The sequence below is a fragment of the Lupinus angustifolius genome, chromosome LG11 (assembly GCF_001865875.1).
Source record: "Lupinus angustifolius cultivar Tanjil chromosome LG11, LupAngTanjil_v1.0, whole genome shotgun sequence".
NCBI lineage: Eukaryota > Viridiplantae > Streptophyta > Magnoliopsida > Fabales > Fabaceae > Lupinus > Lupinus angustifolius.
In genome coordinates, this window is record NC_032019.1 from 5,385,591 (window position 1) to 5,409,449 (window position 23,859).

A 23,859-nucleotide genomic window follows, 5' to 3' on the forward strand; every position below is an offset into this window, starting at 1 on the left:
TATAGCTAATATTTGTTACACATTTTGGTTATATAAAATTGTACTAATATTACTTAGTTTTTATATAAAATTTTATATCTCTTAACCATTATTATTATACATCAATCAGTCATTTCTTAATAATTATTAGGTTAATAATAAAATTAGTAAGCCATTAATAAGACTAGATAAATTGACCTATCATAAAAATATTAAAGTTTTATAACATTACCTAATATTATTTAAGTATTAAAGTTTTACAATAATAAAACAACATAAATATGTTAAAAGCATTATCAAATAACATAGTTTTTACAATTTGATTGCAACAAAGTGGACAAATAAATTTAAACCTTAATAAAATAAATTAAATTTTGTTACAATATAAGCTAAAAAATGATAAAGAAATTTAGATAGACTGAGTTACTTATTTTATGAGCAAAATAACCAAGTTGAATTGATTCATACGAGATTTGATTTATAACCAATCAAATGAGCAACTAGAACATATTGTGTTTCCATTCTATGTTTGATCAGCCCAGTCCAATTGAATTTAGCAATACTATAGTTGTTGCAATTTGCACTCCCTGGCCCAGCCCAGGTCCTTGATCCAGCATGTTTATAAAGTAGTATTATTATATAATTTTTAATTTAAGTATACTATTTATTTTATTTTAATTATTTACCTACTAACCCTAATAAGAACATAAGTTGTATATATATTGAGTTGTATACACGTCAAAGTGACTCACAACCTTTTCACTCTGCGCCGCAAAAACTTCTCGTCGTCACAAACAATCACAATTCATTATGGCCGAACGTCAAACACCAACCACCCCCATTAACCAGTCGATCATCAATGACGATGGACCCTATCTAAGATATGTGACACCCGGAGAGTTGATGAATGGCATGACCTATTGGCGATCTCGAGAACCTCCATTGGTAATATCCTTAATTTTATTGCAGTTTTATTTACCCTATTGTTTGGATCTTGTCTTTCTCGTGTATCCATGTTGATCAATTATTCTTTTTCTTTAATTGCATATAATATGTTTTCCCTCGATTTTTCTTTCAGTAATTTTTAACGACATCTTGTGGATTTCATTGATCTTAATGTATGAAAAACATACTTGATTTGAGATTTTTATTATTAATAATTTCAGGGTCAAAGAACAACTTCTCACAATAATCAACCGACCGCCTATTCCAATCCACCCCTTGTGCGCTATGTGGCACCATATGATTTGATGGTTGGTCAGGCCCAATTTCCAGATCCTCCATCAGTAATATCCTTAATTCTTATTTTACTTATGTGTTTATGATATCTTCTTGCTAATTTCAATATTTTGATTATATGAAATAACATTTAGTTTGAGTTTTTTTATTATTAAAAACTTCATTGTTCCAATTCTATCTTTGATTTTAAGTATTCATAATTTCTTTTACAAATAATATATTTTATTTGATGCATTCCTTTATTCTTATCATTATGGATCTTTTGGTTTGTTTAAAGGTCAAAACTCATTACAAGTTTTTAGTGCAATATATGTTTGTAAATTAGCTAGATCATGTCTTGCTTGTAAAGAAATAGACACATTTTCCCATCCTTATTTATAAAGGTAACAAGTAGTCATTAATATTTATCAAAAATGTCACTTAACAACTAATACCAAAACTTAGATAGGTTATTTATAACCTAATCATATTAGGAAAACTATAACTTCTAAACTAAAATTGAAATCATAGTTTTGAAAATTTTATATTGCAATTGATCTCCTCAATTGTCCTATGTTGATAGCTTAGTTGGTGAGATCTATAAATACATATAAAGAGTAGTGAGGTTCGACCCTTATGTATACTCTTTATCATAATTCTTCGGAGAAGGATCATCTGTCCCAAGATATTCCTGTTCCCATATATCTAACCAATAAAATTCATAGAATAATATGAAAATATTAATTTCTATTATTATAATATATATATTTGTTTAAGTTAAATTTTTTAATTGGACGGGGACGAGTGGAACGGGAATGGGGACAAGTGATCCCATCCATAATTCTTCTTCCCATGTTCCCTACCCTAAGTTTTACTAGCCACCCCTCCATTAGGTCCATATAGTAAGATTTAGACCTAAACAAAGTGTTCAATCACAAGGCCTCACGATTGGATTCTAGATATTATATAAGACCAAACCTTTAAAACTTTGCCTAATGTTGATGTCCCAGGGATAAGGGACAAAAGTCTGTTGTCTTAAACTATGTCCACATCAATAATATTAAAACAAAAAATAAAACTTTTAAATATGTCATGTTTTCATTAGTCGAGAAAAGTTTTGGGATACAGTTTGAGACATCGGAGCCTTGTCCGACCAATTAGAACTAATACATGACACAAACTCAGACCTTGCGCAATGTGCATAATCTTCAATTAGAACTAATACAAATGATAGTCGAAAATTCTATGGACGAGCTTAAAAACTCCAAGGTGGCAAGGTTTTGTTATGAAGATGCAACAATGAAGGAATTGAGATGGCAAAAGATAAAGGAGGAGGCTAAACAAGCGAAGGAGAAAGACGAAAAATTAACTGGATGACCGAAAGATTTTAAGTCCTAACTCAATCCTTTATGACTAGTAGCATGTTTGTGTTAGCATGAATCCACATTGGGTAGAATAACAAACTCAACGTGAAATCATGAGGCTCTCTCACTTAATAGACTAGGTTTTTTTGGTTGGTCTCTCCTCATGTGCTTTAAGTCTTATCATTAATGTCTTTTAGTGAGAGTTGTGTCACATAAAAGTTGCTTATAGGCTGAATTAATGTATATTAACAAATACTGATAGGTGACTGAAACTGCCAAAAAGAGAAATGCTACCATTGGATTAGTGTCAACAGAGTGAAAGCCACCAAGAAATCAATCTGGGACAATATTAGAAATCTTACCTAATAGAATGATCTTTTGGGTTGAGCTCATCTTGTGTGCCTAAGTCTATCAACCTCACACCCTTAAGATAATTTGCCAAAATCTATACAATTCCTTCTAACAAGGCCCAACTCAAATTATTAGTACATTCGCAACCCAAATTAAATCTTATCCCTGAGTCGTTGAGTTTGGGATTCCCTCGATCCCTGACCTTACTTTAGTCTTTGAACCAAACACATATAAGCATAGTTTTGTAAAACCCTTGTTACATAGAATCCTAACTTTACTAATATATACATAAGTGAGGGTTCCGGACCAATATTGTCAAATCTAAATCAGAATGATACTGAAAAATAAACTCAACCTAAACCTACTCAAATTGTGTTTTCTCCGTCAAACTCAAGCAGGGTTCCAATAGATACCTACGGATTTGAGTTATATTGTAATCTCTAATTATTAGCTATCAAGGGTTTCAAGTTTTCTTTTCCACTCATGAGGAGTGACCATATGTTAAGGATTCAAACTTATCATAGAGATTGTCGGGATTCTAAGTGTTTATGAGAGATGTAAAAAATTACTAAATGTCAATAGATCAGTGCTGTACTGACATTTGATAGTAGAGACAAGTAACTTTTGTTGTTTGTTCTTTTTAGATTAAGGCTTAGTCTAATTTATAACCACTAGTTAGTTATATTCGGTTACAAAGCAGTTGCAGTTAGTTATGCACAACATAGACATATTTTGTACTTCATGTAAATGTTGACTTAAATCACAGTGAAGTCCATCATTGAAATTTTGTTTCACTTTCACAAATTCTTCCTTCAATATTTTCAGATGACTAATCCAAATTTAAGGCGACATGGGGATAACATTAATTTCCTGAACTCTCAGTCACATCAGTTAGCTCATTCTATCATTGACTTAAAAGGTATATGTTCAGAAATCTATCATTTTTTGTATAGTAAATCACTCCACTAGAGCACTTCATTCCCTGTATATGAATAACTCACCAACTTTTTTATTTTTGGGCTGATATGATATACTTTTTTAGCAAATCTTGGAAGGTATCGTGCAATGGCTGGAGAAGGTGGAAGTGGTATCATGCATCCACAAATGGAAAGTGTGACAGAGAGTGAAGTTGAAACAATTAAGCAGATTTTGAAGAAGGATGATTCTGCTGCTTCGATATATCGCCGATTCAAAACAAGTTCAGTGTCTAGATCCTCTGATTTTCGCTTTATTAATGAAGGTGTTGGCATTGTAGCAACCCTGGCTACAGTTGAGAATGCTGAAATTAGCAGGTCTGGAACATGTTCTTTCAAATATTGAATACCCTTTTGCTTATTTAATTTGGTTTCAATGTTGCATGCAGCATGCAATCTCAATTGTGGTGTATATGCCATGTTTCAATGTACATTATCACTACTTATAAGTGTGATTGTGTGAATATTAAAGCTTCATTATCATACTCTAGTCTATGTCTTATTACTAGCATTATCGTAGTTATGAAGAAAGAAGCTATACACTTTGTGACATTATATTTGATACAGTATACATCTATTTCTATCTACCATTGTTGTTAATTTTTATATTTTACGTTCAAAAAAATGAAAAGGACATCAAATGTTTTCTCACAATTGTTGTACCAGAAACACTTCTATTATGAGTCTGTCACTAAATGGTTTGATATATATTTTAAAAAACTAACATTATTTTCTGAATCCAGGATCCTTTCTGAGTATCTGGGCTCAGGGTATATGCTTGCAATTGTTTGCAATACTTTGAAAGGTGTCGAAGCACTAGAGGAGTATAATTCAGAAGGCCATATAAGATGTGATATTGGCTTGCATGGGCTTGGATCTGCTATTGGGAGGAACATAGATGGCAGATTTACCGCCATAGCTTTAGAAAACTTAAGGCATGTTATAACCCTATATATACATATATGTGTGTGTATTAGTTTAAGTGGAAGCTGAAGTTCTTTGCATATGATATTATAAAGCACTGATAATTGATAAATTTCTTTGGTGCAGTCCATTTCTGGGTGGTTTTGTACCGAATGATCCACAGAAAAAGTTGGCAATTCCAAAGCCAAGAATGCCAAATGGGGAGTGCCCTGAAGGATTCATAGACTATGCTGTGAACATGATCCATTTGGATCATAACCATGTGTCTTTTGTTACTGCTGGTGGGCATGGTTTGAGAGAGACATTGTTTTATACCCTTTTTGCTCGAGCTCAGGTGTATAGAACCCGGATGAATTTGCTAAGAGCCATGCCTTGCATTCATGAGGGAGCAGTGTCCTTGGATGGAGGTCTTATCAAGAAAACTGGCATGTTTGCTTTTGGTGTCAGGTTAGTACAAAATCACCATTCTTCACCTTATCAGTGCATTAGTTTATATCATGGATTATTGTTTTTATTGTGTCAATTGACTATTGCTGAGTTCAATTTTGTTTATTTCTATAATCTCAAAATAAGTTGCTTTAGCTATCTCTCAATTAGCCTTAATGATAAGCCACACTTCTTCAACTATTTTTGGATAGGAAATTGAAACATTTTAACTAAGGATATGACCTCATCATATGCATAAGCAACTATTTTTGGAATGTGCGGCCCCGATTTAACCTTGGCATTAAACATAGTATGAGGATCTAATGAAATTTTAGCTATTGTACCAACTCCTTATTGGTAATTGAAAAATCTTGATAGTTGTTAACTTTTTTCTACTATTTATCCATTTTGATAACTTCGATCATATCGTACTGCTTTTGTAGATTAAAATTTCTTTCCCTCCCCATTTCATATGAATATGTAAGATGATTTATGTGCAATTTACTTCTTCTGATCTGATTTTATCAATGAAATTATAGCAATGACTTGGATGTGAAGTTTCCTGTGATCGCTGGAAAATATCAAGTCCATCCAAGCTTAATTGAAGCTGAAGAAATGTTAAGGAAGCTGCAATGGGAAAGCACTAAACTTGATGAAGATATGAAAAGAGAGCAACAGTTATTGGTTCATGAAGCCAATCGTGAAACCTTTCCTTAACCATATGCAGCAGCTATGAAAAACAAACTTGGGCTCTAGTTTTTCTTATTGAATAAGTTTGTTGCTACATCAAATATCAGATTGCATATATCTGAAAACTTATATACTGTGAATGTAGCAACTTTTATGTTTCTGCTTTGAGATAATCATCTGAACTCTTGATATTCTTGGCTTGTTTTTTACCCTGACTCAACCTTTAATCCTTAACTCTTTCTCTGAAAAATGGAGAGTGGATGCAGTTGAGTTGCAGTGCCACTCTGAGCAGTTGCATGATACCTATGTATCAAGGCAAAAATAACTTCTGAACTATAGAATTAAGTAGTTGTTAATTTCATTCGTCAAATTTGTGACCGGCTATTGAGCTTTGTAGAAGTCGTGATCTCAATCTACGACTTCTGTGAGGAAAGGTTTTGCAAGTTTAGAAGTTGGTATGCAAAAATCTGACTTCTAGTGAACGATTTTAAACTATTCGTAGAACTCGTTAGAGCAAACCACGACTTTTACACTTCAAAAAATAACACACTCAAAAGTCGTATACTGGAAATTCGACTTCTAAACAATATAAATAACACACTCAAAAGTCATTAAAGGGTATCACGGCTTTTAGATCCATGACTTCTAAAAATTACCGAAACGGTAACTGATTATCACATTTTTTAATCTACCAACTTCTAAAAATTTCGAACTAACATCCCGTTTGCATTTTATCGTTGGCCATGTATCAATATTGAATTTTTTCAATGCCATAAAATCTTTTCGTACTCGATGAAACCAACAATCTTTGAGTAGTTTTAAATCCACAAATTATATTCATTAGGTATGCGGACATAATCTTAGATTCTGTCCCTTAAGAATAGGACTTTCAAAACATAATTCATGTTGGTTCTAGTTTCTCCATAACCCCAAGTAAGTTAGCTGTTGACACTGTATTAGAATAAGTTGTTTGTTTACATGTGTATGGATTAACTTATTTTGTATTCAAACAGCTAATAATTAAAAGTTTCTTGAGTGATTTTTTTGAAAAATAAGAGACTATTCTCCGAGTAAACATAGCAAGGTTGAGCTGTTTCGTTGATTTGTATTATGAAACTAGTAGTGTTTGGGCACATTTAAGGGTGTTTGTTCTCTGTGGAGTGGCAGAAAACAAATAAGGTTCCACTCTACTCCATGCCTATTCTTTAATATTAGAATAAACAACACATTTTTGGTTCCTATTTTTCGAATATCAAATTAGTTCCTAAAATTTTTTAATTATTATTTTCATCCCCAACAATTTCAATGTTAGGTAGGTTAGTTAATCCTACGGTCAACTTTTATCCATTAAGTCTAACAAAATTACTTTTTAGGTGAAATCGTTTGTCATGTCACCAAACATGTACTTCATTTTGCTATTTTGTTTAATTTTTAAACAAAACAACACCGTTTTGTTTAATTTTTAAAAAATATTTTTTATGCAAAACAACATGATTTTTGAAAAATAATAATTCAACTAATATTTAAGTGAAAGTCTCCAATAATATCACTAAAATTAAAGTTAGAGCCTGCAAGAAGGACTCATCGGGTTAGCAAGGGGGGCAGGAGAACAAGCCATGGTCAAAAAAGAAAGTTTAATTAATAATATTCATACCCTATGGAAATTGAACTATTGAGGGATGCAGATCTAATTTAAAGATTGCACTGTAGCTTAGGTTGATCTATAATCATATGATTTTGCGGTTTTCATGTTATTTAATTAATGTCTACTAGTTTCCATAAAAATAAAAAAAATTAATGTCTACTAGTTAAAATCATCATGTTTTAAAAAATAGTGAAAAAATTAAAGATAGTTGATTCAAGAGATATATGGTCTTATTGTTTAAAGAGTTAGTCCCATTATATTCTTGGATGCTACTTAGAAAAGATTGTGTCCAAAAAAAAAAGGATAAATGTGGCTAAAAGCCCCTAAAACACATTTGGTCTTTCAAAATTGAAAGTCTCATATTTATTATTCAATTATCTTAAATATTGATCAAATTAATTTTTAAACTAAATTATAGGGCTAGTTTGATTCTTATAAGAGACTAATCTCACGTTCGTAAGATTAAATTAAGGTTATTAGTTTTTAATAATTAAATGCATGTCGGTATATTTTTGGGATTTCTTAATCTCATAAGAATTAAAAAGGAATAAATTTTATTGAAAAACTAAAAAGTATACTTTTTATTTAATTTAGTTTTTTATTACATCATTTCCAAGAAAATATGTTTTTAAATAATCCATATTTTTTAACAGGAACTAAATTGAGTATTTATTGTATAACATTTGAGAGAGAGTTCTAAGGAGTGCACATGGGTAGGAAAGGTTTTACCCTTTTTGGACTTAAATGTTTGGTCGAATTATTTTTTATAGCCGAACTTAATCATAGATTTGAAGCTAACCCTACTCAAATGTCAGTATGGTCAACCTTTAAATCCGAAGCTAGATATAGTTAAATATAATGCATATCCATTTTTGATAAAAAATTTCTCAATATTACTTATTGTGGACATACAATTTGACATGTGAAATGATATATATACATTGATAATCATATATATGATTGAAAAAATTAAACAATAAATAAGACTTTGAGCCAAAAAAATGTAATTACTATGTATAAAATTGAATAGACACACATATAAACATTATGAATGAGTGACCTAAGACGGGTCGGACCAGGTCATGTGTCCTTACTCGACCCTCAATATTAATCGATTCTATTTTTTGAACATAAATTTGACCCTAAACTCAATGAAACATGACTATATTTGAACCCGATAATGATCAAGTTAAAGTGGGTGAATGAATATGGTGAGTCCTACTCACCCTTAACTCAAAGTATCATCAATGATCATTGACATTGGATTTCCTCTAGGTTGAATGTGGCAGAGTAAATGAAGTTGCATAAATGCTACACACCAAATCTTGGGTATGAAAGCTTAGTTGGGAGAGTGTCATCAATTGACCGGTAGTGGTGGACCTTCATGAACAAATTATTACTTCCCTAATTTTTTTAAGTAAAGAAAAGAAAATACTATAGATTATAGATGAAAATAATCACCCTAAAATAGAAACTTTGATCTTACCCATCCTTAGTAATTTTTTAAAGAGAAAAATAGATGGGACTGAAAACCATGGTGGAGCAGGGTTGCTAAGAAATAGAAATGAAATATTCATTTTGCCTCACTCTATTGGAACCAAAATCAACTTTTTCTGCTAATATCTTTTGTATGGTTTATCACTTCTACTTTTGAGTGTTACTTTTGAGTACACTGACGAAAGATCGTTAGTTATAATTATAGAATCTCTAGGCATGGTGATATTATTTCCTGACATTGGTTACAATTTCCATGTCATATATATCTACCCGGTGGTCTCATTGAAGATTACTTATTTGTACAGAATTCTTGTTGTGTTTTGTTTCCTATTATCTTAAGTATAATGTTCTTAGTTTAATTAAAAGGAATTTAGTCATAGAAACAAAACTTATATAATAATTTTTACTATTCAAAAGGAATTAATATTTTGATCCAACAAAGTGTTAGTCTAGTGTAGGGATGGCAACGAGCACGGGCAGGCACGGGTAGTAGCTACCCGCTACCCGTTTCAAAATAGGAGAACATTATCCATATCTGCCCGTACTCGTAAGGGTACCCATGTGCGCGTATTTGTGAGTATTTCTGGGTACCTACGGGTACAACAGGTATCAGCGAGTTTCTTATATTATAAATGAATTTTTTATTTTTTATTTTTACTATGTTTCAAATGAGATAAAACTTAATTATTTTTGTACCTTTTGATTGAATATTTGACAAAAATGCTAAATTTATTGGTGTTTTCAATTTTTTGTTCTCATTTCCTTAACAAAAAATATATATTTTCTTTGTAAAATATATGTGTTTCTACTCATGTAATAATATTTGTAGGGTGTTTCACCACCAAACTCAATAAAATATGTAAACAAAGTAAAATAAAAAAATATAATAGTGTCATGAATGTTAGAATAATGTACTTTTTATTTTAATTAAATATAATATATTAATCATATAAATAACGGGTACCCGCGGGCATGAGTACCATAATACCCATACCCGCCCGTATGTACTACGGGTATTTTTAAAAACTCGTTTATAATACCCACGGGTACCCGTTTGTGACCCGTGCCCGTGCTCGTATGGGTTTTACCTGTGGGTACCCACAGCTACAGATTTTTTGCCATCCCTAGTCTGGTGATATAAAAGCCTATTAGATTCCTAGAATGACCGAAAGGTCAATAGTTCGTTTCATATGTGCGATATTTATTGGGAGAGACAATTACATACTTCATAAAAGAATACTTTTGGTAGTAAAAAAAACAGAAGGTATATTGAAAAAGTCACACCTTAATAATAAATATTCATTTTTTAAATTTATTTCCACTGTATTAGTATAGTTATGTGTGAACCTCAGCATAGCTATGTGAATAAATTTCATTAGGTATAATAAGTAAATTCTGAGATCTATTAAATTTAATTAGTTTTATCGTTTTGTTTCTTCATTTTTTTAGATTGCATTTTAGATTTAAAATCTTGTTTTCTTATCTTAGTTTCCTGTAATTATAAAAAGATGTATGATCAAATCCAAAGGAAGGTGTGAACACCTCAAATAATGAATACGCTTAGCCAAAGTAAAGAAAAAATCATAATCGTTGAGTGGAAGTAAACACTGAAATTTCTAATTCTAATTCTTTTACAAGTAGCCCGAAAGCTTATGCTTAACATTTCTAGAACATCCATTTACGTTTTATGGTAGTGTCCTAAATTTAGAAGTTATTGGAATTGATTTCATTTGGGTTTTCGATCAGATTAGGGTTAACCAAAACCCGATGGGTTTGTGGATGATACCTTTATTTTCGCCTGTTGTAATTTCAAGTCCTAATGTAAACAAGCAACAAGGTAAAGATGATAAGTTACATAAGTTGTTAAAATAGTTGTCTATTCTTTTGTGTATGTTATCCATTAATTATATGATTAATCGATTTTATGAGTAATTATGTATTCGTTAATCGATTAATAGTATAGTTAATCGATTAACTGATTAGTTGTTAGTAGACAATGTAGTATACAAAGAGTAATTCCCTTATTTCTTGTAATTCAACATAAACAATGAGACACAATGTATTTTAATAATGAGAGTATTATTTAATAGAATTTTATTTCTCCAATTCTTCTTTATGTCAGCTTTCCTTATCTTTCTCATCATGCATGACTTCTATAATTTTAACACAAGTGATTGGACATATAAAAAAAAGTAACTTTTATGTTTGGTTACTTCAAGGGAAAGTAAAATTTATCTTGCACCCATAATAAAAATTAAAAAATTAAAAACTCATTTAAGTTTGTATAGATTTATTAAAATTTGGCAATACATTTTACTATTAAAAGGATAAATGACAAAAAAAGAGGATAAATGTTTGGAAAAAGTTTAAAATTAGAAGTAATATCTATACAATTTTAGTGTAAAGATTTATACACGCTCAATACATCATCTATTATTCATTTATATGATTATTTTGTAGAGCCATTGAGGATAATGCAATTACAATGTATGAACTATACACTTAAAAAGTAACATTATTTTTTCAGAGAACACCCCCGCATGCATGCATAAAGTTTTACATATTGGACCAGCTCAAAGAAAAGGAGCCTATTTTAAATCCAACAATGATGGGGATAGTGGGATTATAGGACCATCAATGAAATGAATTATGAAACTTTCAATGGTTTTTCACAGCATGAGAGGCCACCACTTCTCTCTTCACATGGTACAAAGTAGAATTATAAAGTACAACAACCACCTAATTGGCACGTTGAGTTGTTTTGGTGAGGTAATATATGTGGGAATTTCATTACATATTACTTTACTTTTCTTATACTTAATACTACATTTTTCTTCATAGTATATGATAATATTTCAATCCATTTCCATAACAGTACAAGTGTCACAAGTATCAAATCCAGCAGTGACACAGAAAATATTTCAGTTTCCGCTTAATATATTCACCTTAATAACTTTTTTTTATAGATAAAGATGAAGATGAAAATTAAGTGTAATATCTATATAATTTTGTACTATAAAAATATTTATTATTAAGGAACTAATACTTTTGGATATTTGTCACTTCTAAAAATTGAATTCTTTGATCTTCTTAAGAATCTAACGAAACTTTATCTCACTAAACCAATATATATATATATATATTTTCAGTATAAATCAGTGTGAAGATTTATAGTAAAAAATATTTCTTGTGTACCTGACGCATAGTGTGTTTATCAGACAACAAGGAAGAGAACAAAAAAAGCATCATTTTTATTTATTTGGTTTCTGAGATTCAACACAATTAAAAATCCATCATTTTTGCTCTTGTGTGTTAAATCTTACACAGAAGAATCCTACCCCTATGAACCTGAACTCTCAACATTCCATTCCATATCACTTTTATTTTTTCTGATGCATCTATGATAAAAGGGAATTATAGTATCTACAAACACAAGTTGATTTAACTATGTTGGGTCTGTCTGTCTTATCCTTTGTTGTTTGTTGTCTTTTTAGCTGAAAAAGAAAGAAATAATGGAATCAGGTAGTATTGATAGTAGTGTATCTTCATTGATCATGATGGATGAAGATGTGAATCTCCATCACTTTTCTTCAATCACCACCAAGCTACATAGTAATGGACCCACTGCTTCCAGTGTCTATCAGCTTCTTGAATGTCCTGTTTGCACCAATTCTATGTACCCACCAATCCATCAGGTTTGTGCTTTTCTCAATTTTACTTTGTGGGTTGGATTGGGTTGGTACACCAATTCTGTTCTTAATTTAAGTTGACTTTTAAGGTATGATGATTGCTTTTGAAGTATGCAATTGGATTTTGTTCCATGGATCTTATGTTTGTTGGAATTTTAGTTTGAATATTTTGGGCAAGGTTGGATATTTGAGGGGCTTGAAGTAAGGGTACTTTGACTTTTCAGGGGTCATGGGTTCCTTCTCATTTATGTTCTTGTTTGCATAAGATAAAGTTATATTATTAGGGATAAATAGAATGGAGCAAAGTTTGAGTAGAGCTCTTTTTCTTGTTCGTCTAGTCCTTTTTCTATTGGCACTGCTTTAAGAATGCTCTGTGCAATTAGCTTGATTCAATTTTAGAGCCTTACTTTATTCAAACCAACTCATCTTTACATTGTTTTGCATAGCAATGGAAACATTGATTCGTGCTTCTATTGGTGGTTTTGGAAGGGGTGTGTAAAATAATATACAATATGATTTTGTTCATCTAGGATGTGGTGCTCAAATTTGGATAACACTATTCTGTTGGATGAGTAGATAACACAATTTAAATGACTTCAATGAATATAGTTATTACCCCATCCTCTTCACACTAGTGTCTAGTAGGGGCATAGGGCCAAGGTATGGTGTGACTGTGTACACTTATGCCCCTTCTCTATCTATACAAGGAATGGGCAGAGGTATTCGGTATCCCTTCCGGTCAATACTTAGGGACTCACAATAAATAGCCAATTATATTTTTTATCTCATGCCTTTCTTCATTCATTCATGCCAATTTTTTGCAGTGCCACAATGGTCATACCCTTTGTTCGACTTGTAAGACAAGGGTACACAATCGGTGCCCAACTTGTCGACAGGAACTCGGCGATATAAGGTGTCTGGCATTGGAGAAGATAGCAGAATCACTTGAACTGCCTTGCAGATACAGCTCCCTTGGGTGTCCAGACGTATTTCCCTATTACAGCAAACTCAAACATGAGTCTATTTGCAACTTCAGACCTTACAACTGCCCCTACGCTGGCTCGGACTGCTCTGTTGTTGGGGATATTCCATACCTTGTTACTCATTTAAGGGATGACCACAGGGTTGATATGCATTCTGGATGCACTTTTAATCATCGCTATGTCAAGTCTAATCCCATGGAAGTAGAAAATGCCACATGGATGCTAACTGTAAGTATACTGTTCTTTAAATAATACTTGGGAGGAAAATTGATCAGAATTGTCTGAGACTACAAACATAATGAAACTATAAAAAAATAATCACTGATTTAAGGAAACAAGTGCCAAAATTTCCTCTACCTAGCATGACAAAAAATAAAACCAACATCTTGATATGATTTTCATTACTATGCACTTGCAGCAATGTTTCTTTCATTTCATGCACAAGAACAGATATAATTTGCACATCTTAGCATTTGGTGTGGGGACAGAGCAGGATGGAACATAATAGAACTATTGTTCCATTCTGTTCTTTTTGGTTTCACCCCTTTAAGTGGAACCAAAATGTCTTGTTTTTTTACCCTTGTTCTGATCTTTTCTGTTTATCAAATACGGAGCAAAATCCATATGTTCTATTTGTCCTGTTTTGACATTCTACCAGAAACTATGGTTGAATTCTCGTCCAAATTGACATTGCGAAGTGTTTTATTGCTTCTGTTAGGTCTTCCACTGTTTTGGTCAGTATTTTTGTCTTCATTTTGAAGCCTTCCAGCTGGGTACGGCTCCAGTTTACATGGCATTCCTCCGTTTCATGGGCGATGAAAGAGAGGCGCGAACCTACGGCTACAGCTTGGAAGTAGGAGGAAATGGGCGTAAACTAACCTATGAAGGCAGTCCAAGAAGCATAAGAGATAGCCATAAGAAAGTTAGAGACAGTCATGATGGCCTTGTTGTATATCGTAACATGGCACTTTTCTTCTCAGGTACAGATAGGAAAGAGTTAAAGCTAAGAGTAACAGGAAGGATATGGAAAGAACAGCAAAACCCTGAAGCTGGTGTTTGCATACCGAACCTGTGTAGCTAGATTGCTTGTTGTTGATAATTTTGGAAAGTATTTATGTTTGGTGAATGGTGATGGAGGTTTCAACTTACAAAATAAAAAGTTTCTCTCACTTTTCTGAAGTTCTAACCAAGATACTTGTCAAATCTTTGGTCTCCTATGTGTGCCATATGCTAAATTGTCCAAAGTTTTTCTTATAAAAAGTGTTTAAATTTGGCATTGATGGTTGATATTTTTTGGTTTTAGCTTCTCTGCATGCTTTCTATAGATAGTACTTGCCTTGTCATTGTTTCCAACCATTTTGAAATCCGATGCTATTTGCTGTTTGACCTTGACTTCCATAATTTACTTTCATTTATATTTTTCCTACACCTATTTTAAGGGTATAAAAAGATAAAAATAAGAATGATATAGTAAAGGAAGACATAAAGTGATATATGAGATGGTTTCGATATGTTTGTTTGGATCTCATGGAAGATAAGGATGGAGGTAAGATGCAGCTTGGTTGTCACAAAAGACCATGAGCTCTCTTATTTCACTAGTCACATTTGCAAGTGCTCCATACTCAACTTCACTTAAAGAATCTACACATGTTACTTCTTGAATTTCAATGAAACACCAAAGAACACACATTGTGTTATTCCCAAGAATCGAACCTTATAATTTTTTATCTTACTGAAGATCTAACAGAACCTTATACAACTAGACCAATATCTTGTTAGTCTTCATTTTCAAATTAAAAGAGTTATATAGTATTTTTATAAATTAAAAGTTATATAGTCTTCAATTTTTATAAATGATACAATCAGAAGTATCATATAACTTCAATATAAAATTATAAAACATGTTGCACTTCTCTCCAAAAAAACCAACTCTAGATCAACTAAAGAGAGAACGTCATGGTAAACCCAAAAGATTGCCTAATAACATTTGCAAATGGTAGTGATTTGTTTTAGTGTAACACTGTTACTACTAACTACAGAACCCTATGCTTGCAATGCCTCAGAGGCCAGAACCCTTTGGAAATTTGAGGCTGCACTTAGAAAGAGTGAAAAGAGTAACAATAGGATGGAAAATAACTATCTGACTTTGTTGTATCCAAACACTTGAGACACCTTACAGTTTTGGCACATGCCTCACTTTACTTCTGTAAAGCACTATACTCATTGGTCACTAAAACATAAGAATATTACATGGTAATTCAAAAGGTCAAGGATTTATATACCATCATGGGAATTCAAAGTTAAGAGGGAATAAAAGCTTGGTGAAAGTAATTGTGAAATGTTTGAAACTACTAAAAATAATGAACAATGGAGTTATATGACTGGAAGAATGAAACAACAGTAATCATAGAGAAACCTATATGCACTAGAACACTGTATACAGACATTTATATACCAACTTCTATAGCAGAATTCAGTCTCAGTTAAGAGATGGAATTAGCAATCTCATCAAGCCGCTGATCCATGACATAGGAAACCGCATCCAGAAACGTAGCTTCACTTGTTCCAGGAAGAACAGAATCCAATGCTTCTTGGACAATGCCCTCAATAACTGAGTCCTTGTTCAATGATTCTCTGCACATAAGGCTTCCAATGGCAAAGGGGGTCATCCCTCTATCGACCCCTTTCTTCAGAAGCATGGTTGAGATTTGAAGAGTGCGAGCACATTCAACTGGCAGATCCCATCCATGAAACTGTAAGAGGGCAATATCTTCTTCAGCATCCAGTGATTTTATATAGTCAATAGTCTCTGGGGAGTAATGCTGGCGAGCTTGAGGCCAATAAAGCCATTCAAATGTGCAATCCTCGAACTGTTGGAACAGAAAATTATCAACGCTCAGATGATTGGTTTAATGTTTAATCAAAGACTTGGCGGAAAAAACCAACAGGAACTATCACTAAACCTCTTCCCACATACCAGTTAAGAACAAAACCGTAATTTCTTTCAAACAGGTCATTCCAATAAGGAAATAATGTTTAAAGATAATTACATTTGAATTTCTAAAGCATTTCTGCAGACTCTATCCAAAATAACAACTTTTATTTAAAGAACGTGAACAAGATAGAGAGAGTATCATTTAAAAAAACATTTCCATGTTTTTCATGAAGGTAATTATGCTAGGAAAAATAATTACAGGAAGAACACTACAGACTTCATTATTTCACTGCCAAAAAAGATACACACATTATGATAGGAGCAGCCAAGCCACTTCAAGTTCTATAACTTATATATGAAACTCGAATACATAACATAGGGTCATAAACTGCAGAATTCTGACATAAGCAAAACATATACCACTAGTAAGTAATAACCAAGCAGGATAAAACCAAAGTTTACCATTCACATCAAAAGAACAATAACAATTCACAAAAGGTGGAAACAACGGATACAGATAATTAAATGGAAATTAAAATATCAAGGCGCCATCAAATGCATTGAAAGAGGACGACTTAATAAGGTGCTTACACTTGTAGGCAAGCAGTAGCCATGATCAATTGGAATCAGAACAGCCTGGCCATTTTCCTCCTCTTTGCTGATTAAAATATTCCCAGCATGCCTATCTGCGTTCGCCAGTCTCATGTCCAACACGGTAATTTTATGAACTTCATTCACTGGGAAAGCCCCAGGGCCCATATCTTCACAACTTCCACTGTTCTCCATGAACATTTGCAAGGAGCCAATCTTAGCAGTGAAGTCTCCTGAATGGTTAAATCCTTTATGCAAGCAGTTAACCATAACAGTTGGGGGAACCCCGGCAAAGCCCTTCTCATCACCAAATAATGTACGGTGTCCACTAATTGGGTGATCCAAGATATAAGCTGCAACTTCCCTGAATGCTCCTTGACCAACTCTTGTACCCTTTTTCAAGCCTTCACCATCTAATGACGAAGGCAAACCTCTAGGGTTATTCACAGCCATTGGCTCTTCATCAATAGGCTTAAAAACGGATACATACTTTTGCCCCGTGGAATCAAGCATAAAGTAAGCTCCTCCCGTACCCTCTGCAGATCTGATAGGATAATGTCCACTATCTAGTCCATCATATGAAGAGTGTATCATATTCCAAATCTCTGAAGCTAATTCAACTTTGGGGTTAACAATAATTGGCTCCAATAGAATATCTCTATCAAGAGGTTTTCTCGGCACAATTTGTTCAACAGCTTCGTAATCCCTTGTATCTTTGCTAAAATCATATTTTCTCCTATAATCGTCTCCACCGACATCATCATTTTTCCTATCATTCAACTCCTTTGCCACAACGGACAACTCATCCGTTCCTGTCTTAACTTCTGCATATTTCTCTCTAACAAAAAGATGTATCACAACATTATTATGTTTGGTGCAGATATCATCAATAAGCCACTGGTCCTCAAGCCGTTCCCCATTACACACAACCTCCTGCTGTTCAGGATCAGCAAACTGCTTCTCCTTTTTCGCAATCTGTTGCTTAACATACCCAACATCCCTACATCTTTCCACTTGAAAAGAAAACTCCTTCCCACAAGAAGTTCTCACATTGATTGTCTGGAGATCCGACAGCCTCATAACCAAATGCAAAACATTCCCTTCCGTAACCCCATACTCCTTGAGCAGAGAATTGCTCCGGGCTAGCTCTCGGCCACCGCATACCAATTTTTGCTTGTTTATCAATGAAGGAAGTCCCTCACTCTTTTTGATTTTGAGTTTTACTGACTCAACGGTATCACAGGGCAGAACACGCATCGGTGTCAATGACCCAGAGAAAGAGAGATATATGAAAATGGATTCATAGTCCAAAGCCAAGTGCAATGGAGTATGGAATCCATTTGGAATCAACAATGGTTCCCTTGGAACAGGGCTAAGAGTGCTTAAACCAGCAGAAGACATTTTTACACTATTGATTAAGGAAATTGAAAAACTAATAAAGCTTGAAACTTTGAATTAAGCCAGAACCCTAACTCCTAACAATTTTTTACAGCAAGTTAACCATATTAATCTGTACAACTAGACCTACCTGGGTGATACAACACCTACCCAGATGAACAAATAAACTAAAAAAGTAAACTTTCACAACAGGAACAATCTTTTGATGGAAAAATAAAGACCCAAAAATATTCAGACCCCCAAATGCCCTAATTCGTTAGATTTTCCCCCAATTCCAAGAATCAATCAAAACAGATACCTCAAAGATTTCGAATTGGCATAAAATCACAAACGGGTCATACGAGAGAAATGAGATTCTTACACCTGAAGAAGCAGAGAAGAGGGTGGTAAGTTGAAGTTTTAGGGAGCAATAATAGGAAATAACGAAATGGAGGGTTAGAGTGGAAGGAAGAGTTATGAATAATCGGGGAAAAGGGGGTTATTGACTTTGACTGAAAGCGAGAAACAAAACCATAAAGAGAGAAAGAATGGATTAGGGAAGAAGATAGATATGTGGATGTTGCTGCTTGGTCTTTGTATACGTAGCGCTACCCGTACAATCCTTATAACCGAGGAAATCAGTATGTTTATACTCCATCGTACACATCTACGTAGCTCAAGTGATTTTCTGTTTCCTTATTCTTTTACACGTATTAATTAACGTATATTAGTCATTAATTTACAGTGTCAGTTTTATTCACATTATTACTGTATTTACTTTTATATTCACGAGAGGGATGATGATTAAATACATTGGTAGATTATACAATATTGATATATAATTCTCTTACATTTTTTGAGTGCGTACATGATTGTTCCTTCCAACAAGTATTTTAATTATTTTGACATTTTAATTATTTTGAGCATAACCTTATACTATTTGACTAATATTTTGTTGGTATTACACTCGAGTACATATATTTTTCTCTATTATTTTATTTTGGAAACAAAGCTAGCGGGAATCTTGGTGACACGTTTGTTGGAAAGATGCCGTTACGTTAGAAAATGGAGCGTCTCTATCCAAAGTCCAAACGACTACACGCTAGAATGGCTTTTCTTAACGGTATCTGGGCCAAATGACAAGGACAGTAGTATCTGTATGTATTCACCTGTGTCAGCTACTCAGGCACAATCGTTTTAATTTTTAAATTCATTCTCAAATAAACTTACTGTATTCAATTGTGTTTTATACTATTGATATATTATATACTATTTATTTATATTGTTTTTTTTAAATTAATAATAATTAAATAAAAATAATAGATAATATAATAACAATGTATACATCTTTTCCTTTATTTAATACAGGATTTTCAAAACTTATATCATCTAAGGTGAGGACTTATAGATAGATATAATATTTTGAAAATGATGTATTAAATGAGAGAAAAAATGACAGTAGAGGAGTTTCATACATTGTGAATGATATAGCATCATGTATATTACTTTTATGGACACGTGAATGATGATATAAAAAAACTTAAGACTTCTCATGTTTTTGTCTTATTACATCACTCTAATGATCATAGAATTAAAGCATTTGTGGCCAAAAGTGTCACATTTGTCATGCTGTCTATGTTTCTTTCTGAAAATAGCAAATTGCAGGGTCTCAATTTGTGTTCAAGAAAGGGTCACCCTTTCATGTCTTAGCCATCAAGTATAAGATGCAGAAATGAGATTTCTGGAAATGTTTATACACTTTGAAGCTATAAATGTGATTCTTCTGTTTCTCCATTGACCACAAAACTAGGAAATGCTTCACTAATGTCCCTGAAATTAACACCAATAACTGATTTAGAAACAACTTACTAATAAAGAAGATAAAAATATGCAACTTGGTAAGAAAGATGCAACTCTCACTAGAAATGTGTACACTCTACAATTTAACAATATCAGATTTTCATTTGTGATTCTAAGTAGCCTTATCAGCTATTATCTGTAGATAATTAAAAAATCTTCTGGCTAATAGATATGCTAATTATGCCATATGCTCATAATCATAAACACAAAACATTGAAACAAGAAAAACAATTCTACTGAATGCAATTCAGGTCCATATAAAGGACTTAACTATGTAAGCAATGGATGCTCCTGTCATAGATTTTAAAACTTACAATAGATAAGGTAGAGTCATATTCTTAAGTACTGATGGATTCTTTCCGACATATTCTTCCCATTCTTCCATGTCAATTCTTCCATCACCTTTTGAGTCTGCTTCCACAAATGTCTTTGAACATAGCTCAGAAAATGTTAGAACATTTTATGCAAAAAAAAATTAGAGATATGATTTTAGAGTCTCATAAGAAAACAAACCTTGTCCACTATTGTCTCAACCACATCATCGGAAAGAGCCAGATCAGATTCATTCAACATCGCAAAAACCATCTCCTTCAACTGCAAAGGGGGTGAATACACTTTCCATGAATTCAAGACATTCAATTTCCCTAGGTTGACACAGATGCTGGTGCTCTCATTACACTCCTGTATGATGATACCGAGTACAGACACAGATATTCACCCAATAAAACTAACATTGACCATTGCATATTGTTATATAGATGTTCAACTCATGTTAAAGACCATTGTCAAGGAAGTAGATATGCAGAAAATTTTGCTTACATCTAAAGTGGTATCTAAAATGGTCATATAGCAACTTGTAATCACGTTCCTAGTTCAATATATTATACTTATACTAATGCTTTCTCATGCTGACTATGCAAAGTTATTGAGTTTTAGCCTACTCATTAAACAGTTGTAACAAGAATTATACAGATTCCTTAGGCAAAAGCAATATCAATATGCAGTCAACAGTAAATTAAAAACTTCGGGAGTATTTACCTCTTCATGCTCAATGTAACCGGTGTGCCTCAAGTCATACAGTTTAAATGCATCTGCCAAAAACAATTTTACAGTGAGTAACTTATCATTTATCAATGCCATCCTTGAACTAAATATACAAATCAAATGTAGTCTAACATAGTTTAAATTATGTATACATAAACAAATTGGAATGGTCCACAATACTTATCTATACCGGCTTATATTTCTTACATTTTACTTTGACTGCTTCGCTAGTTTTGGGGTGAAAGATACTCAAGGATCGAATAAATTCCCCAAAATCAATGTGGCCATTCTTATTGACATCAAAAAGATCAAATACCTGCATGGAGGCAGAATTTCATGAGTTAGACAGGAATTGATGGCCATGATCGGCAAGGTTAGGTTTAAAACAGCAAAACTGCGCATCAGTAGCTATAGGATAGACCATTCACCAAAGAAATGCGAGCTGCTCATTTCAACCAGAAATTGTGTTTTTAGCACCAAGCTTAATGCAGCTGGTTGGAAAGCATTTGGCATAGTTTTTTGTGTGTGCATCTAGCATAGACATATGTATATCAGGGACACATGCTTATACAATGGATGCAATTGCACATAGATATGAATGAAGAGAACCAAACACTATGAAAATCCATGTCTTGTTTTCTAGATAACCAACAGTAACTAAAACCCCTCCTTTCCTGATACAAAGAGAATTGCCAGTAAAGGAATTCCAATTTAGTGATATAACATTTTTATTTACTTATTAACTTCAGTGATGTAACCTTATTGATTACGATATTTTGAATTTTCCGGGGATGACGAAATAGGATTGTCCACAAGCAGAACATATTTAAATTATCAAATAAGAACTACACAATTAGATGCACATACCCTGTCTACAAAGAGATTTCGCCTATTGATGTTACGGAACAGAGCAAAGTGGAGCTCTTCCTGTTAATACGCGCAACAAAAAAATGTATCATTACAAACCATACATTTGCTACAGATGCATGTTAGAAGTAAAGAAGTATTAACAACGCGGCTTTGCTATCCAACGAGCAGGGTTGGATACACCTTATAGTTTATGGAATCAACTTGGGAAATATTCTACTACAGTCATTTGTCATTTCCAATGCTACATATTTACACTAGTATGTTATCTTTATTTCTGCTACCTAAAGTAAACATTTGTACTGGTACAATGTCTTCGCTTCCACTGCCTAAAATTTATGGGATTCGGGTTTTGCCAATGAGAGTTTCCAATTTCAAAGAATTATGTCTACGTTGGAATCGAAAATTATACCTTCTGAATAAATCCATCTTTGACAATAGAAGTGCTTAATTTTCTGTATAACTCATGCAAGGTTTCGACCTCATTTGCAGCAACTGCCAACATAAGAAAATAGTTCCAAATCAGTGGATTTTATATGAATATATAGCATCAGTGGAAATGGAAGTACCTAATTAATTTAAGAAGGAACCCATATTGTTATTAATCAATAATAATAACTATGAAGACAGTTACTATATAAGAAGGCTTTTAACTAAAAACTCAATGTGTAGCTCATGTCATTTTCTCTTAATCACACATGCAGATGCACAGATTAATAAATTTCACACAAAAAATCAAATTTTCAAATTCTAAGTCCTAGGCTAGAAGTTAAAATATCAAATTTTCTCATGGCAGAATCTATGTTTAAGATATGAAATATTTTCGTACTCACATGGTGTTTCAGAAGCAAGGATAGAAAAATCATCATACCCAGGACCAGCTGGTCTAAGCTTATTTTCTGCTACTTCTAAGGGCAGTGACTTATTTTCTGCTAGTTTTGAGGGTATGCAACCCATTGTATTCAAAAAAGCTATTCTAGCTTCAAAATCTGTACAAGTTAAGTTCTTGAAGCTACTATCACCTCAAAATATATGCTACTAATCACTCTGGGAATATAAATTTAAAGATGTGAATGATCTATAATCTGAATTCTGTGATACGTATGGATCATATCTTGCACCAAAAAAACAATTCAGAGTGTCTTTCTATTTGGTAAAAATACAGAGAACATTAAAAAGGGAAATGAAAGTACAATATTGAATCGAAGAAATTAACAGAACTAGCACCTCCTTAAACATAAGAAAAAAGTCAACTGAAGCAAGAATAATTAATATAAGAAAAACATAAGAAATTAATTAAACATAAGAACTAGCACCTCCTTAAACATAAGAAAAACATGAGAGTGGTGTCAGAAATTAATATATTAATTTAACAAGAATAATAACCAATATATTAATTAAACTAAAGCACAAGGAAAATAAAAGTAATTTCTCCAATACTAAAA

The 23,859-nt window shown here is 32.9% G+C and overlaps 4 protein-coding genes across 6 annotated transcripts; 2 read left to right on the plus strand and 2 right to left on the minus strand.

The window, feature by feature from the left end:
• Positions 737–6,115, plus strand: LOC109359509 (protein DEFECTIVE IN MERISTEM SILENCING 3-like). The gene is made up of 7 exons (XM_019604201.1): positions 737–924; positions 1,146–1,265; positions 3,738–3,831; positions 3,955–4,204; positions 4,630–4,821; positions 4,937–5,257; positions 5,776–6,115. Exons 1-7 carry the CDS (start codon positions 790–792, stop codon positions 5,951–5,953), a joined length of 1,290 nt encoding a protein of 429 aa, XP_019459746.1. The 5' UTR covers positions 737–789; the 3' UTR covers positions 5,954–6,115.
• On the plus strand, positions 12,294–15,090 carry LOC109361372 (E3 ubiquitin-protein ligase SINAT5-like). Its single transcript, XM_019606864.1, has 3 exons — positions 12,294–12,763; positions 13,582–13,968; positions 14,459–15,090. Exons 1-3 carry the CDS (start codon positions 12,581–12,583, stop codon positions 14,819–14,821), a joined length of 933 nt encoding a protein of 310 aa, XP_019462409.1. The 5' UTR covers positions 12,294–12,580; the 3' UTR covers positions 14,822–15,090.
• On the minus strand, positions 15,991–19,276 carry LOC109360876 (phosphatidylinositol 4-kinase gamma 4-like). The gene is made up of 2 exons (XM_019606061.1): positions 17,267–19,276; positions 15,991–16,610 (listed from the first exon to the last, which is right to left on the minus strand). The coding sequence occupies exons 1-2, from the start codon at positions 18,665–18,667 to the stop codon at positions 16,224–16,226; spliced, it is 1,788 nt and encodes a 595-aa protein (XP_019461606.1). The 5' UTR covers positions 18,668–19,276; the 3' UTR covers positions 15,991–16,223.
• LOC109359474 (calcineurin B-like protein 4) lies at positions 20,240–23,664 on the minus strand. Of its 3 annotated transcripts, XM_019604154.1 has the most exons (9): positions 23,642–23,664; positions 23,248–23,426; positions 22,827–22,909; positions 22,415–22,474; positions 21,755–21,863; positions 21,542–21,594; positions 21,017–21,097; positions 20,818–20,930; positions 20,240–20,473 (listed from the first exon to the last, which is right to left on the minus strand). In XM_019604154.1, exons 2-9 carry the CDS (start codon positions 23,369–23,371, stop codon positions 20,410–20,412), a joined length of 687 nt encoding a protein of 228 aa, XP_019459699.1. In that variant the 5' UTR covers positions 23,372–23,426; positions 23,642–23,664; the 3' UTR covers positions 20,240–20,409. The 3 variants fall into 3 exon arrangements, with proteins under 3 accessions (XP_019459699.1, XP_019459700.1, XP_019459698.1); XM_019604155.1 differs by lacking the exon at positions 23,642–23,664 and having other exon boundaries at positions 20,818–20,914; positions 23,248–23,635; XM_019604153.1 differs by lacking the exon at positions 23,642–23,664 and having other exon boundaries at positions 23,248–23,635.

Excerpts from the sequence above, each read along its gene's own strand:
- LOC109359474 (XM_019604154.1), bottom strand. The coding sequence starts at position 23,371 with ATGGGTTGCATACCCTCAAAACTAGCAGAAAATAAGTCACTGCCCTTA. Across the intron at positions 21,098-21,541 it reads GTTACATTGAGCATGAAGAG|TTGAAGGAGATGGTTTTTGC; the intron begins GTAAATACTCCC and ends CCCCCTTTGCAG. Across the intron at positions 20,931-21,016 it reads TTGAGACAATAGTGGACAAG|ACATTTGTGGAAGCAGACTC; the intron begins GTTTGTTTTCTT and ends CTATGTTCAAAG.
- LOC109361372 (XM_019606864.1), top strand. The coding sequence starts at position 12,581 with ATGGAATCAGGTAGTATTGATAGTAGTGTATCTTCATTGATCATGATG. Across the intron at positions 12,764-13,581 it reads TGTACCCACCAATCCATCAG|TGCCACAATGGTCATACCCT; the intron begins GTTTGTGCTTTT and ends AATTTTTTGCAG. Across the intron at positions 13,969-14,458 it reads ATGCCACATGGATGCTAACT|GTCTTCCACTGTTTTGGTCA; the intron begins GTAAGTATACTG and ends TGCTTCTGTTAG.
- LOC109360876 (XM_019606061.1), bottom strand. The coding sequence starts at position 18,667 with ATGTCTTCTGCTGGTTTAAGCACTCTTAGCCCTGTTCCAAGGGAACCA. Across the intron at positions 16,611-17,266 it reads GCTACTGCTTGCCTACAAGT|TTCGAGGATTGCACATTTGA; the intron begins GTAAGCACCTTA and ends CTGTTCCAACAG.
- LOC109359509 (XM_019604201.1), top strand. The coding sequence starts at position 790 with ATGGCCGAACGTCAAACACCAACCACCCCCATTAACCAGTCGATCATC. Across the intron at positions 925-1,145 it reads GATCTCGAGAACCTCCATTG|GGTCAAAGAACAACTTCTCA; the intron begins GTAATATCCTTA and ends TAATAATTTCAG. Across the intron at positions 5,258-5,775 it reads ATGTTTGCTTTTGGTGTCAG|CAATGACTTGGATGTGAAGT; the intron begins GTTAGTACAAAA and ends ATGAAATTATAG.